Source organism: Symphalangus syndactylus, chromosome 13 (genome assembly GCF_028878055.3).
Source record: "Symphalangus syndactylus isolate Jambi chromosome 13, NHGRI_mSymSyn1-v2.1_pri, whole genome shotgun sequence".
In the NCBI taxonomy this organism is placed as follows: domain Eukaryota; kingdom Metazoa; phylum Chordata; class Mammalia; order Primates; family Hylobatidae; genus Symphalangus; species Symphalangus syndactylus.
Window position 1 is genome coordinate 20,915,924 of NC_072435.2, and position 13,332 is coordinate 20,929,255.

Consider the following 13,332-nt stretch of genomic DNA (forward strand, 5'->3'; position numbering starts at 1 on the left):
CACGCACCTGTATTCTCAGCTACCGGGAGGCTGAGGCAGGAGAATCACTTGAACCTGGGAGGTGGAGGTTGTAGTGAGCCGAGATTGCACCACTATACACCAATACACCAGCCTGGGTGACAGAGCGAGACTCAGTCTCAAAAAAAAAAAAAAAAAAGAAAAGTCCTGTTTTTAATCCATTTAAGGCCCAAGACCTACTGTCACAGATGACCATATTTCTCCCTGAGCATATTCAGCACGCATAATGAAACCCCCCACACACTACCAAAGTCATCTCAAATCTTGATTGCACAGAGTGGTGAATAAGCACCACTCTGGCCTAAGTGTCATCTTCCCTCAATTTGACTATACTTCTGCATGTATCTATTTCATGTCTATTCTCTCCTCGAAAGTCTATGTCCCCTGTCAAATTATGCTGACAGGTATACCCTACCATCATGGTCACTTACCTACCTCTCCAGTGTTTAGGAAGCCCAATAACATTACCCAGGGACCCAAGCAACAAATGCAGTCCTCATCATTCAACAACTGCTTTCTAGTCCCCTAAAAGATTTACCACCAGAATCTGAAGTGTGCTCTCCTTAATGTGACCCATGGCTCACTCACCATAGCATACACATTAGCTGCCATATATTAGATGTCTCCAGTGTCAATCCCTTTCCAGATACCCCAACCTGCATGTCCATACCCATTTGATGCCTACACTTATTCGTCTCTGACTCTTCATATGGCCAAAATAGTAATCTTGATATCTGCATAATATTCTAATTATGTTTACTACCAACATGCTCATCTCAGCTGATGCAGCTTCCATAGCTACAGCTGCTAAGACCAAAAACCTCGGGCTCCTGATTGCTCTCTTCATGCCCTTACTTTGCATTATTAGGAAACCTAGATGCTTGTTACAAAATATCAACTTTGAATCCAGCCACATCTCCTTAGCCATGAATCTTAGTCTGTTAACCCTCACTTGGATTATGGCAAAAGCCTCAACTCTCATCTTATTTCCTCCTCTCTCAACCCCCCAGTCTGTTCTCCACTATAGAGCCAGAGGAGACTACAGCCAGATGAAACTGTGGCAACATCACCTCTTCCCTCTGGTCAGTTTCACCTCTAAGCATTTCACATCCTGGTACTAACTCCTGGGTTAATCTTCCAAGTACGTTTATATTGGTTGATAGAAATGGTAATACCTCCATATATCCTGTGTCACAGACTTAGGATCCTGGATTTAAGGTTCCTCCACGGTTCCCAGATCAAAAAACTTAAAAAAAAAAAAAAAAAAAGGTACCTAAGAGTCCCAGGACATCCCAATCTAAAGAGCATGTGGATAGGAGTTAGGGCCAGTGAGGGAGTAACACCCTCCGCTTCCCTGCAGAGGTTCTGCAAGTGCTTCTGCAGCCAGCAGTTCCTGAGAGGAGAGGCACAAGCTACAAGAATGTGTCCCTGATGAGATTTGATAAGCTCAGGCCTCCCTGAACTCTTTCTTGGCCCTGTAACCAGGTAAACGCGGATTTGTTGTCTGAACTGAGCGCCTCAGTACAAAATGTCATCTCTTAGCACCTATGTGATCTGTAGAGGTTGAACAAGAATTCAACCTCCCAGGGCCCGAAAGTCATCCCCTGGGTTCTTTTTTGACTGGACTTTGGGAAACCTTTAAAGCCTGGACATTGATCTTGTCCTTCCTTTGTTGGAAGCTGTCCATGGCTTCTAGCGTTCTCAAGGTGAATACACAGTCCTCAGCCTGCTCTTCCAGGAGCTCTGCCTCACACTTTGCTCCCGACAGGTGCCTGTGGACCCTAGGTTACGATCCTCTCGGCTCAGTTCATCTCCAGGCCTTTGCCTGCACCGGTCCCTGTGCCTGTAGCTCTCCTGAGCGCATCCCCCAGGTGTCAAAAACGGGGGCCCATAGCGAGTGCCTCAGTGTCCCGACGCCGGGTTCAGGCTGTAGAGCCTTGAGCAGGCGCCGCTTCCTCTCTGCTTTTGGACTTAGGTAAAGATGAGGTGACCTGAGGGCACGGAGGACGCCACAATTACCTGAGCCGGGGGCCTCAACGCGGCCGCCGCCATCCGACTGGGTGGGGAAAGCGGGGTCGAAAGGAGGGGGCGAGCAGGGCAGGTACCCGGGCACGGTGGTCCCGATCCCAGCCTTGGCGCGGGTCACGCCTAGCGCCTTTAAGGAACTGCAGAGCAGCCTCTGTGCAGTCGGGACAACGTCTCGTTTCCACCTTCTGGGTTCAGTCACTTCCACACGACCCAGCACTCCGCGGTCTCTCACTGGAAAATACACCCAACCCCAATCAAAATGGCCACTAGTAGAGGACGCCGGAAGTCCCACCTTTATACTGTTTCCGCGGAAACGCCTTTATTTTGAGCCTTCATTGGCTCTGACGCGCTGTCATTCGATGCAGAGATTTCTGGGTTATGTAGTTTCCTCAGGTTCCAAGACGGTTCCAAGGCGGTAAAGAAGGCGCTTCTCAGAGGCGCCTGATTGCCCAGAGTGGTGAATAAACAACCACTCTGGCCTGAGTGTCATCTTCCCTCAATTTGACTATACTTCTGCATGTATCTATTTCATGTCTATTCTCTCCTTGAAAGTCTATGTCCCCTGTCAAACTATGCTGTCAGGTATACCCTACCATCATGCTCACTTACTTGCAAGAAAGGCCCAGCTCCACCTCAGCGGTCTGTCCTTAAAGTGCGCGTCCTTCTAGAGTAGAGCATAGTCTCACCTAGCCTTAGAACCCGTATTGAGAGTTTTGGAGATTAGTGTCTGTAACTGATCACTCAAGTATTTGAAAAAATATTATTTTAGATTTTGGGGAATTCGAACTCTCCAATGCTTATTATTTAGGATGCCCCCAAAGACTAAAAATCCAAATTATCATAACGTTTTGAACAGTCTTTCAGTCGCAAAATCACAGTACTGGGAGCAGAGGCTGATAAACATTATTGTGTTATAAATTCACACTTTGGGAGGCTGAGGCAGGTGGATCACGAGGTCAGGAGATCGAGACCACGGTGAAACCCTGTCTCTACTAAAAATACAAACAAAATTAGCTGGGCGCAGTGGCGGGCGCCTGTAGTCCCAGCTACTCGGGAGGCTGAGGTAGGAGAATGGCGCGAACCCGGGACGTGGAGCTTGCAGTGAGCCAAGATTGCGCCACTGCACTCCAGCCTGGGCGACAGAGCGAGACTCCGTCTCAAAAAAAATAAATAAATAAATAAAAATAATAATAAATAAATAAATTCACATGAATGCACTCTGAGGTATTAGAGTCAGTTTCTCAGTCTGTCAGGGACAGGAGAGAACTAATCCAGATAGGACAAGACAAGGAAGATAGAGGAGAAATGTTGTGTTCCCTAAAGCAAGAATACCTGCTGAATCTCTGTGATTCCCACAGAAAACAACTCCCTGCCTGTAAAATCAATCATAGTGTCCTGTACATTGAGCAACACTTTTATCCACTTAGTATCCCTCGCTTGAGATTCTAACTTATATTCAATTAATTCTGGATTAATTTATCTAAGATTTATCAATCTTACAAGAAGACCAATGAAAGAAATGCTATTTTGGTAGTGATAAATGGCTGCAGTTTTCAAAGGTGGAGCACGTATGCAGAAGATGCTCTCCACCTGTTGATATTGGTTGTGTCTTAAATCCAGGAGTTCATGTTATTGCTGGGAAGTGGCTATTCTTTATTTCTGTTTCCATGGCAAGGAGTGTTTTGCATAATAAATTAATGTTATGTTAGAAATACAGTTGTAAAATGTAAATTCCAAAACCCTCTTAAGAATGATTATGTTGGCCAGGTGCTGTGGCTCAGGCCTGTAATCCTAGCACTTTGGGAGGCTGAGGTGGGAGGATCGCTTGAGGTCAGGGGTTTGAGACCAGCCTGGCTAACATGGTGAAAACCCATCTCTACTAAAAATCCAAAAATTAGCCGGGCATGGTAGCAGGTGCCTGTAATCCCAGCTGAGACAGGAGAATCACTTGAACCTGGGAGGTGAAGGTTGCAATGAGCCGAGATACTGCCACTGTATTCCAGCCTGGAAGACAGAGACAGACTCTTGTCTCAAAAAAAAAAAAAAAAATTATGTAAAAAATAATAATTTAAAAAAATGGCCAGGTGCAGTGGCTTACACCTGTAATCCCAGCACTTAGGGAGGCCAAGGTGAGTGGATCACCTGAGGTCAGGAGTTCGAGATCAGCCTGACCAACATGGAGAAACCCCATCTCGATTAAAATACAAAATTAGCTGGGTATGGTGGTGCATGCCTGTAATCCCAGCTACTCGGGAGGCTGAGGCAGGAGAATCACTTGAACCAGGGAGGCAGGGGTTGTGGTGAGCCGAGATCGTGCCATAGCACTCCAGCCTGGGGAAAAAGAGCAAAACTCCATCTCAAAAAAAAAAAAGAAAAAGAAAGACCCGGCATGGTGGCTCACGTCTATAATCCCAGCACTTTGAGAGGCTGAGGTGGGTGGATCATTTGAGGTCAAGAGTTTGAGACCAGTCTGGCCAACATGGTGAAACTCTGTCTCTACTAAAAATACAAAAATTAGCCAGGCGTGGTGGCGCACGCCTGTAGTCCCAGCTACTCAGGAGGCTGAGGTAGGAGAATTGCTTGAATCCAGGAGGCGGAGGTAGCAGTGAGCCAAGATCGCATCATTGCACTCCAGCCTGGGCAGCAAGAGAAAAACTCTGTCTCAAAAAAAAAAAAAAAAGAAAAAGAAAAAAAAGAAAGAAAAAAGAAATAGAGCTGTTGCAACATTAGTGGATGGTAAAAATAAATAAATAAATAACATTTAAAAAATTAAAGCTTCATAGAAGTTTTAGTAGTGATATCTAAGGAGAGATGGAATTAAGATCAGTACATGATTAGGATGATCACTCTGATAGTTTTGTCTCTAAAATGAGATTCGTCTTCATTCTTGAGAGTATTGAGCAATACCAGTATGGATGGAAACAATAAAGCAGATATTCAAGGTAGGCAGAAATGTAAACATAAACAGAGAAGCCAAAGTTTGCACTATAATACTCGTGTCTGCACATGTTTGTTATTCTGTGTTGTGTGTTCCACTATAGTCCTATACAAGTTGTTCATCTTAGTGAAAATGATAGCAGCAGGAGGTAGACAAATTCTAGGCAGACAGGGGTGGGTTCCCAGTGAAACCAGACCTTCAAGCCAAAGGCAGTTGAAAGCCTAGCTACAATCCAGGATAAATCCACGGACCAGATTGAGAATCTTTCTTCCTGTCTGGCACACTTTCCTCTGTTCCCCACCCTTCACCTATTTTACATATACCTACCCTTCCCTAATTGGTTATTTACACTGTTGTGCCCACCTTTGAGTGGTGCCTTTGTTTTAACCTTTTTTGCATATTCACAAACCAATCAGCACACACTCCCCCATTCTGAACCCATACAAGCCCAGGACTCTGCCACGCTGGGGAACTGCCTGCCTTCAAGTTGGGAGGTCTGCTTCAGGTAGGGGCCACCCACTTGGGGTTCACTTTCTGCTGAGAGCTGTTTCATCATTCAATAAAAACTCTTCTCCACCCTTCTCACCCTTCAGTTGTCCAGGTAACCTCATTCTTCTTGGACATGGGACAAGAAGCTGGGACCTGCCAAACAGTGGGTGCAAAAGAAGCTGTAATGCTGCAGCCCTCCTGTCCTCTGCTGGTGCCAGGCGACCACCCCATGCAACAGGAAGTGGCAGCAGGGCCAGACCAGCCCAGTAGCCATGGGTCAAAGTGAGTCAACAGGAACAAATGAGCAGAGGCCCCCCTCAGCCGCAGAAGTTTCTGGCTGGCAAAGAGGCACTGAAAAAAACCCTGCATCAAAAATAAAGTTAAACTAGGCTGGGCGCAGTGGCTCATGCCTATACTCCCAGCACTTTGGGAGGCCAAGGCAGGTGGATTACTTGAGGTCAGGAGTTCGAGACCAGCCTAGCCAACATGGTGCAACCCCATCTCTACTAAAAATACAAAAATTAGCCAGGTGTGGTGGCAGGTGTCTATAATCCCAGCTACTCGGGAGGCTGAGGCAGGAGAATTGCTTGAATACAGGAGGTGGAGGTTGCAGTGAGCCGAGATTGTGCCACTGCACTCCAGCCTGGACGACAGAGCAAGACGTCATCTCAAAAAAAAAAAAAAAAATAATAATAATAATAATAATAGCCGGGTGTGGTGGCTCACGCCTGTAATCCCAGCCCGATGTTTTCGGGAGCCCGAGGTGGGCGGATCATGAGGTCAGGAGATGGAGACATCCTGGCTAACATGGTGAAACCCCATCTCTGCTAAAAATACAAAAAATTTGCCAGGCATGGTGGCATGCGCCTGTAGTCCCAGCTACTCGGGAGGCAGAGACAAGACAATTGATTAAACTCAGGAGGCAGAGGTTGCAGTGAGCTGAGATTGCACCACTGCACTCCAGCCTGTGTGACAGAGTGAGACTCCAACTCAAAAAAACACAATACAGTACAATACAATACAATAAAGTTAGACTTTGCCTACAGATATGCGGTTTTGTTTTCTCAGTTAACTATTTCTCAGACATGCTGGGCATGGTGGCATGTGCCTGTCATAACAGCTGCTCGGAAGACTGAGGTATGGGGATCACTTGAGCCTAAGGGTTCAAGTGTGGCCTGGGTAACATAACAAGACTCAATCTTTCTAAAGAAAAAGAAAATACCTCCCACCCCACACATAAAGTTGGCAGGCATGATGGCTTACACGTGTAATCCCAAAACATTGGGAGGCCAAGAGATCGAGACTGCCCTGGTCACGACATCGAGACCCTGTCTTTTCCAAAAAAATAAAAATAAAAATGAATTATAGGCTGTAGTGGTGACATGTGTAGTCCCAGCTACACGGGAGGCTGAGGCAGGAGGATGGCTTGATCCCATAAGGTCAAGATTACAGCAAGTTGTGATCATGTCACTCCATTTTGGCCTGTGAGACAGTGAGACTTTGTCTCTAAAACAAACAAACCAAAAAACCCATCATCCCAGACAATCTAATATCTCCTTATGTCCACATGTAGTAGAACTAAACATGCCTGTTAGACTGCTTTGCATTTTATTTTATTCAAGCTCCATGGCTGGCTAGCTGATGTGGGTATCTGGCCAGCCTACTGTTCTGTTGGTCCCTGCAAGTTTTCACCTCTAGAGTCATGGAAAACTTCTTGGAGGCACCTGTGGATGTGTCTTGTCCACCTGCCTTCTCTCAGGTGTCCCATGGATTGAAAACCAGGACCAGGTAGTGCCAGCATAATGTTTTGAGGCTGCTGATGCCACCCCAGTCCAGGAAACACAGAATCATCTTTTTTCGTGGTTTGGAGTGGGTTAGGCTTCAGTGTCTGGTGTCGAGTTGACAAGGGAGCAGTGAGGATTCTTCACTGTGGCTGTCTTCTATTCTGTGGTTAGGACAGAGATTGTCCTGACTGGTTCCAGAAAAAAATAAGACTCACAAACTGGTGCAACTGGAATAGATGACCCCTAGTTGCCTTTAGGTCATTAACATATCATTATAACACTAAAATTTCCTCCCCCCAAATATAATCACTGCCATTTTGCATGCATTGGTTTTATGAAGATGCATGTTTATGAACAGAGCTTGTGCATCTGGAGTCCCACTTTGTACATGCTAACAGTCCTCTCACACCCTTGCTCAGTTCTTTTTTTTTTGAGACAGAGTTTCACTCTTGTTGTCCAGGCTGGAGTGCAATGGCACGATCTCGGCTCACCGCAACCCCCACCTCCCAGGTTCAAGCAATTCTCCTGCCTCAGCCTCCTAAGTAGCTGGGATTACAGGCATGTGCCACCACGCCCGGCTAATTTTGTATTTTTAGTAGAGACGGGGTTTCACCATGTTGGTCAGGCTGGTCTCGAACTCTCAACCTCAGGTGATCCACCCGTCTCGGCCTCCCAAAGTGCTAGGATTAAAGGCATGAGCCACCGTGCCCGGCCACTCAGTTCTTAAAAACCCCATGCCTTCTATGTTCAGGGAGAAGAGGCATTTAGAGCAAGAGCTTACTCATTCTCATTCTCCATTTCTGGTCAGAAATAAAACCTGCTTGCCTTTTTTTTTTTTTTTTCCAAATTGGGTGTTCTTTTTTTTTGTGACCAATACAAAGTAGAGAAAGAACTCAGTTTATTGGTAGTATAACTTAAAAAAAAAAAAAGCATGTTTAACATTCCAACTTTCATAGTCCCATCAATTTTACCTTATGTTCTAGTCCCAGGACTCTTCTCTCCAGACCATTTTACCCTTTCTTGTGCAAATGTCTTCAGGTTTCCACCCAGGGTTCAGGCCAGGAGACTTTGGCTTTTTTTCCAAGTGCTACCTTGATTAACCTGTCTAACCATCACTCTAGGCATTTCAGGTGGGGTTTCTCATAGTATCTTTACCTTCTGGCTTTTAAAATTTATCCAAACTTCAGGAACTACAGCAACTTAGCTTAAGGCCCTTTAATGTTGGAGGATCAACAGGAACTTCCTTTGGTCCACCCAACCTTCAATAGTGTTATATTCAGACCTTCGTTTTAATCCCATCAGTTTTTATTTTATTCATCTAATTTCCATCTAATAGCCATCTAAAGATTTCCACCATGCTGGGATGAGTATCATGATTTCCCCCTTTTCTTTTTCCTCTTAGTTTCATTCCTATCCATGTTTTCTTGATTTGTCTTATTTCTTTATAACCATTTAAAAATTTCTACCTTCCTGGAAGGAGCTATTTGACTCTCCCCTGTACCTTTCATCATTATCTTATTAATTAACCTAATGGTTTTATTAGCATCTGAAAGGCCCATAATAGGAAGCAAATATGGTACGACTAACTATAGCTCAATTTTGCAGCAGTAAGTTTACATAAGGTGCCCAAGAAAATGGGGTTCCCCAAACCAAGACATTTACCATGACCTGGGTAATAAACATATTCAGTAGGTAAATATTCCTATCATCAAAATGCCAGTTCCACATGGCTTGCATGGGAAGCATATTAAGCTATTTCATCTGGGGAGCCCCACTTGGCATTTATAAGAGGAGTCAGGCAGTCCCTCTTTGCCAAGTAGACAGACTTTAGAGTAGCTTTTATCCACCCTCCCAGGCTGGCTGTTCCTTCAGGAATAAACTCTTGTCTGTGTGGATGATACATACCTATCTGCAATTGTTCAAGAGTGAGCTGTAGGTCCTACATCAACCCAAACATGTTCTTCCACTCTGCATTATTTAAAACCAAAGATATTTCCCCTAAATTAGTTACTCTCACTATCCATGTTAGTAAAGTTTCCTCAGGAATCTGACGATACTGGTCTATAAAATGAAACAATTCCTTCACACTATTGATATAGAACCAGGCCTGTTCTGTCCATCTCACTGTATGCCAATCACTGAGATGATGAGTCTTGCAGCAGAGAAGGCATGTATTTACAAGGCTGCCAAGTGCAGAGGTGGGAGAACAGTTCCCAAATCTGCTTCCTTGATGATGGGATTTAGAGATATTTATGGGATAAAGAAGCCTGTCGGCTGGGCACGGTGGCTCAAGCCTGTAATCCCAGCACTTTGGGAGGCCAAGCCAGGCAGATCACAAGGTCAGGAGTTTGAGAATAGCCTGGCCAACATGGTGAAACCCCGTCTCTACTAAAAATACAAAAATTACCCGGGCATGGTGGCGGGGCACCTGTAATACTAAATAATTTTTATTTTAGTATGCTTCTAATTTTTGTACATTGATTTTGTATCCTGAGACTTTGCTGAAGTTGCTTATCAGCTTAAGGAGATTTTGGGCTGAGACAATGGGGTTTTCTAGATATACAATCATGTCATCTGCAAACAGGGACAATTTGACTTCCTCTTTTCCTAATTGAATGCCCTTTATTTCCTTCTCCTGCCCGATTGCCCTGGCCAGAACTTCCAACACTATGTTGAATAGGAGTGGTGAGAGAGGGCATCCCTGTCTTGTGCCAGTTTTCAAAGGGAATGCTTCCAGTTTTTGTCCATTCAGTATGATATTGGCTGTGGGTTTGTCATAGATAGCTCTTATTATTTTGAGATACATCCCAACAGTACCTAATTTATTGAGAGTTTTTAGCATGAAGCATTGTTGAATTTTGTCAAAGGCCTTTTCTGCATCTATTGAGATAATCATGTGGTTTTTGTCTTTGGTTCTGTTTATATGTTGGATTATGTTTATTGATTTTCGAATGTTGAATCAGCCTTGCATCCCAGGGATGAAGCCCACTTGATCAGGGTGGATAAGCTTTTTGATGTGTTGCTGGATTCAGTTTGCCAGTATTTTATTGAGGATTTTTGCATCAATGTTCATCAAGGATATTGGTCTAACATTCTCTTTTTTTGTTGTGTCTCTGCCAGGCTTTGGTATCAGGATGACGCTGGCCTCATAAAATGAGTTAGGGAGGATTCCCTCTTTTTCTATTGATTGGAATAGTTTCAGAAGGAATGGTACCAGCTCCTCCTTGTACCTCTGGTAGAATTCGGCTGTCAATCCATCTGGTCCTGGACTTTTTTTGGTTGGTAAGCTACTAATTATTGCCTCAATTTCAGAGTCTGTTATTGTTCTATTCAGAGATTCAACTTCTTCCTGGTTTAGTCCTGGGAGAGTGTATGTGTCTAGGAATTTATCCATTTCTTCTAGATTTTCTAGTTTATTTGCATAGAAGTGTTTATAGTATTCTCTGATGGTAGTTTGTATTCCTGTGGGATCAGTGGTCATATCACCTTTATCATTTTTTATTGTGTCTATTTGATTCTTCTCTCTTTTCTTCTTTATTAGTCTTGCTAGCGGTCTATCAATTTTGTTGATCTTTTCAAAAAACCAGCTTCTGGATTCATTGATTTTTTGAAGGGTTTTTGTGTCTCTATTTCCTTCAGTTCTGCTCTGATCTTAGTTATTTCTTGCCTTCTGCTAGCTTTTGAATGTGTTTGCTCTTGCTTCTCTAGTTCTTTCAATTGTGATGTTAGGGTGTCAATTTTAGATCTTTCCTGCTTTCTCTTGTGGCATTTAGTGCTATAAATTCCCCTCTACACACTGCTTTGAATGTGTCCCAGAGATTCTGGTATGTTGTGTCTTTGTTCTCGTTGGTTTCAAAGAACATCTTTATTTCTGCCTTCATTTTGTTATGTACCCACTAGTCATTCAGGAGCAGGTTGTTCAGTTTCCATGTAGTTGAGCGGTTTTGAGTGAGTTTCTTAATCCTGAGTTCTAGTTTGATTGCACTGTGGTCTGAGAGACAGTTTGTTATAATTTCTATTCTTTTACATTTGCTGAGGCATGCTTTACTTCCAACTATGTGGTCAATTTTGGAATAGGTGTGGTGTGGTGCTGAAAAGAATGTATATTCTGTTGATATGGGGTGGAGAGTTCTGTAGATGTCTATTAGGTCCGCTTGGTGCAGAGCTGAGTTCAATTCCTGGATAACTTTCTGTCCCGTTGATCTGTCTAATGTGGACAGTGGGGTGTTAAATTCTCCCATTATTATTGTGTGGGAGTCTAAGTCTCTTTGTAGGTCACTAAGGACTTGCTTTATGAATCTGGGTGCTCCTATATTGGATGCATATACATTTAGGATAGTTAGTTCTTCTTGTTGAATTGATCCCTTTACCATTATGTAATGGCCTTCTTTGTCTCTTTTGATCTTTGTTGGTTTAAAGTCTGTTTTATCCGAGACTAGGATTGCAACCCCTGCCTTTTTTTGTTTTCCATTTGCTTGGTAGATCTTCCTCCATCCCTTTATTTTGAGCCTATGTGTGTCTCTGCACGTGAGATGGGTTTCCTGAATACAGCACACTGATGGGTCTTGACTCTTTATCCAATTTGCCAGTCTGTGCCTTTTAATTGGAGCATTTAGCCCATTTACATTTAAGGTTAGTGTTGTTATGTGTGAATTTGATCCTGTCATTATGATGTTAGCTGGTTATTTTGCTCATTAGTTGATGCAGTTTCTTCCTAGCCTTGACGGTCTTTACAATTTGGCATGTTTTTGCAGTGGCTGGTATCGGTTGTTCCTTTCCATGTTTAGTGCTTCCTTCAGAAGCTCTTTTAGGGCAGGCCTGGTGGTGACAAAATCTCTCAGTATTTGCTTGTCTGTAAAGTATTTTATTTCTCCTTCACCTATGAAGCCTAGTTTGGCTGGATATGAAATTCTGGGTTGAAAATTCTTTTCTTTAAGAATGTTGCAGGCTGGGCGTGGTGGCTCACGCTTGTAATCCCAGCACTTTGGGAGGCTGAGGCGGGCGGATCACGAGGTCAGAAGATTGAGACCACGGTGAAACCCCGTCTCTACTAAAAATACAAAAAAATTAGCTGGGCGTGGTGGCAGGCGCCTGTAGTCCCAGCTACTCGGAGAGGCTGAGGCAGGAGAATGGCGTGAACCCGGGAGGCGGAGCTTGCAGTGAGCCGAGATCACGCCACTGCACTCCAGCCTGGGCGACAGAGTGAGACTCCGTCTCAAAAAAAAAAAAAAAGAATGTTGCCTTCTTTAGAAGATTTATTTAGGGTATTGTGACAAAGTCAAAAGGTGATGCAGGACAAAAATCATTACATGCAGAACATGTTCTGTATGTATACGAATCTTGGAAATTTTATTAGTGATGTCTCTCACGCTACTAACACATTTGAAAAGCACCTACTGAGAGCTCATATGTGTTCCTTGGATGTATATTTTAACAGTGAATTATCAAGACAGCACAACTTCACTGTTGATTTTTACCATTCTGATATCTTCTTTACAATTGCTCAGCATTTTCAGGAAAAAAGAGTCACATTTTGCCGACAAAGTGTGTTCAAGATCACAACACAGCCACATGCTTAACTTCATTCTTTCACTTCTCATACTTTAGTATTCAGGCTCGAACTTTGCTGAGATCTTAACTTTGTTCATCTATCACAGATATTTCCTCAGAGCAATTTCTTTCATTATCTTCAAATAACTACAGAATCATTATTAATAGCTTTCAGGATTTTTCCCCCCAGGGATAATCTCACCTCCTAATACAGACACCGTACTTACAATGACAATGATAGGTTAAATGGTAATTGCACTGTGTTTTGCTGTGGTGGAGACATCACTGATACCCAGGCAGGAAGAGTTTTCTGAAGAAATCTGTCCACTGGTTTCAGGGAGACTCCACATCATCCCTCTTCCTTCTTCCACTCCAAGGCCTTGTTTGGAATATTTTCTCTTCCATCTCTGACCAAACTGAAGCTCACAAAAGTTACTGTAAAGCTTGAGTGCACACATATTTAAAAAGCAACAAGGTAATAGTTATTAGCTCCTAGCTATGAGTGTAGGCAAAGAGACATTGTGG

The 13,332-nt window shown here is 43.6% G+C and overlaps 1 protein-coding gene across 5 annotated transcripts in view; it reads right to left on the reverse strand.

Annotated features, from left to right (window-relative positions):
• The window catches only part of ZNF776 (zinc finger protein 776), an 82,416-nt gene that overhangs the window by 9,013 nt on the left and 60,071 nt on the right, over positions 1 to 13,332 (reverse strand). For 2 of the 5 annotated variants that reach the window (XM_055239917.2, XM_055239913.2), the window contains exon 2: positions 2,038 to 2,277. In XM_055239917.2, coding sequence (XP_055095892.1) covers positions 2,038 to 2,070 — 33 coding nt within the window. In that variant the 5' untranslated portion in view covers positions 2,071 to 2,277. The other 3 variants (XR_010115183.1, XM_055239915.2, XM_063615345.1) reach the window with 3 other exon arrangements.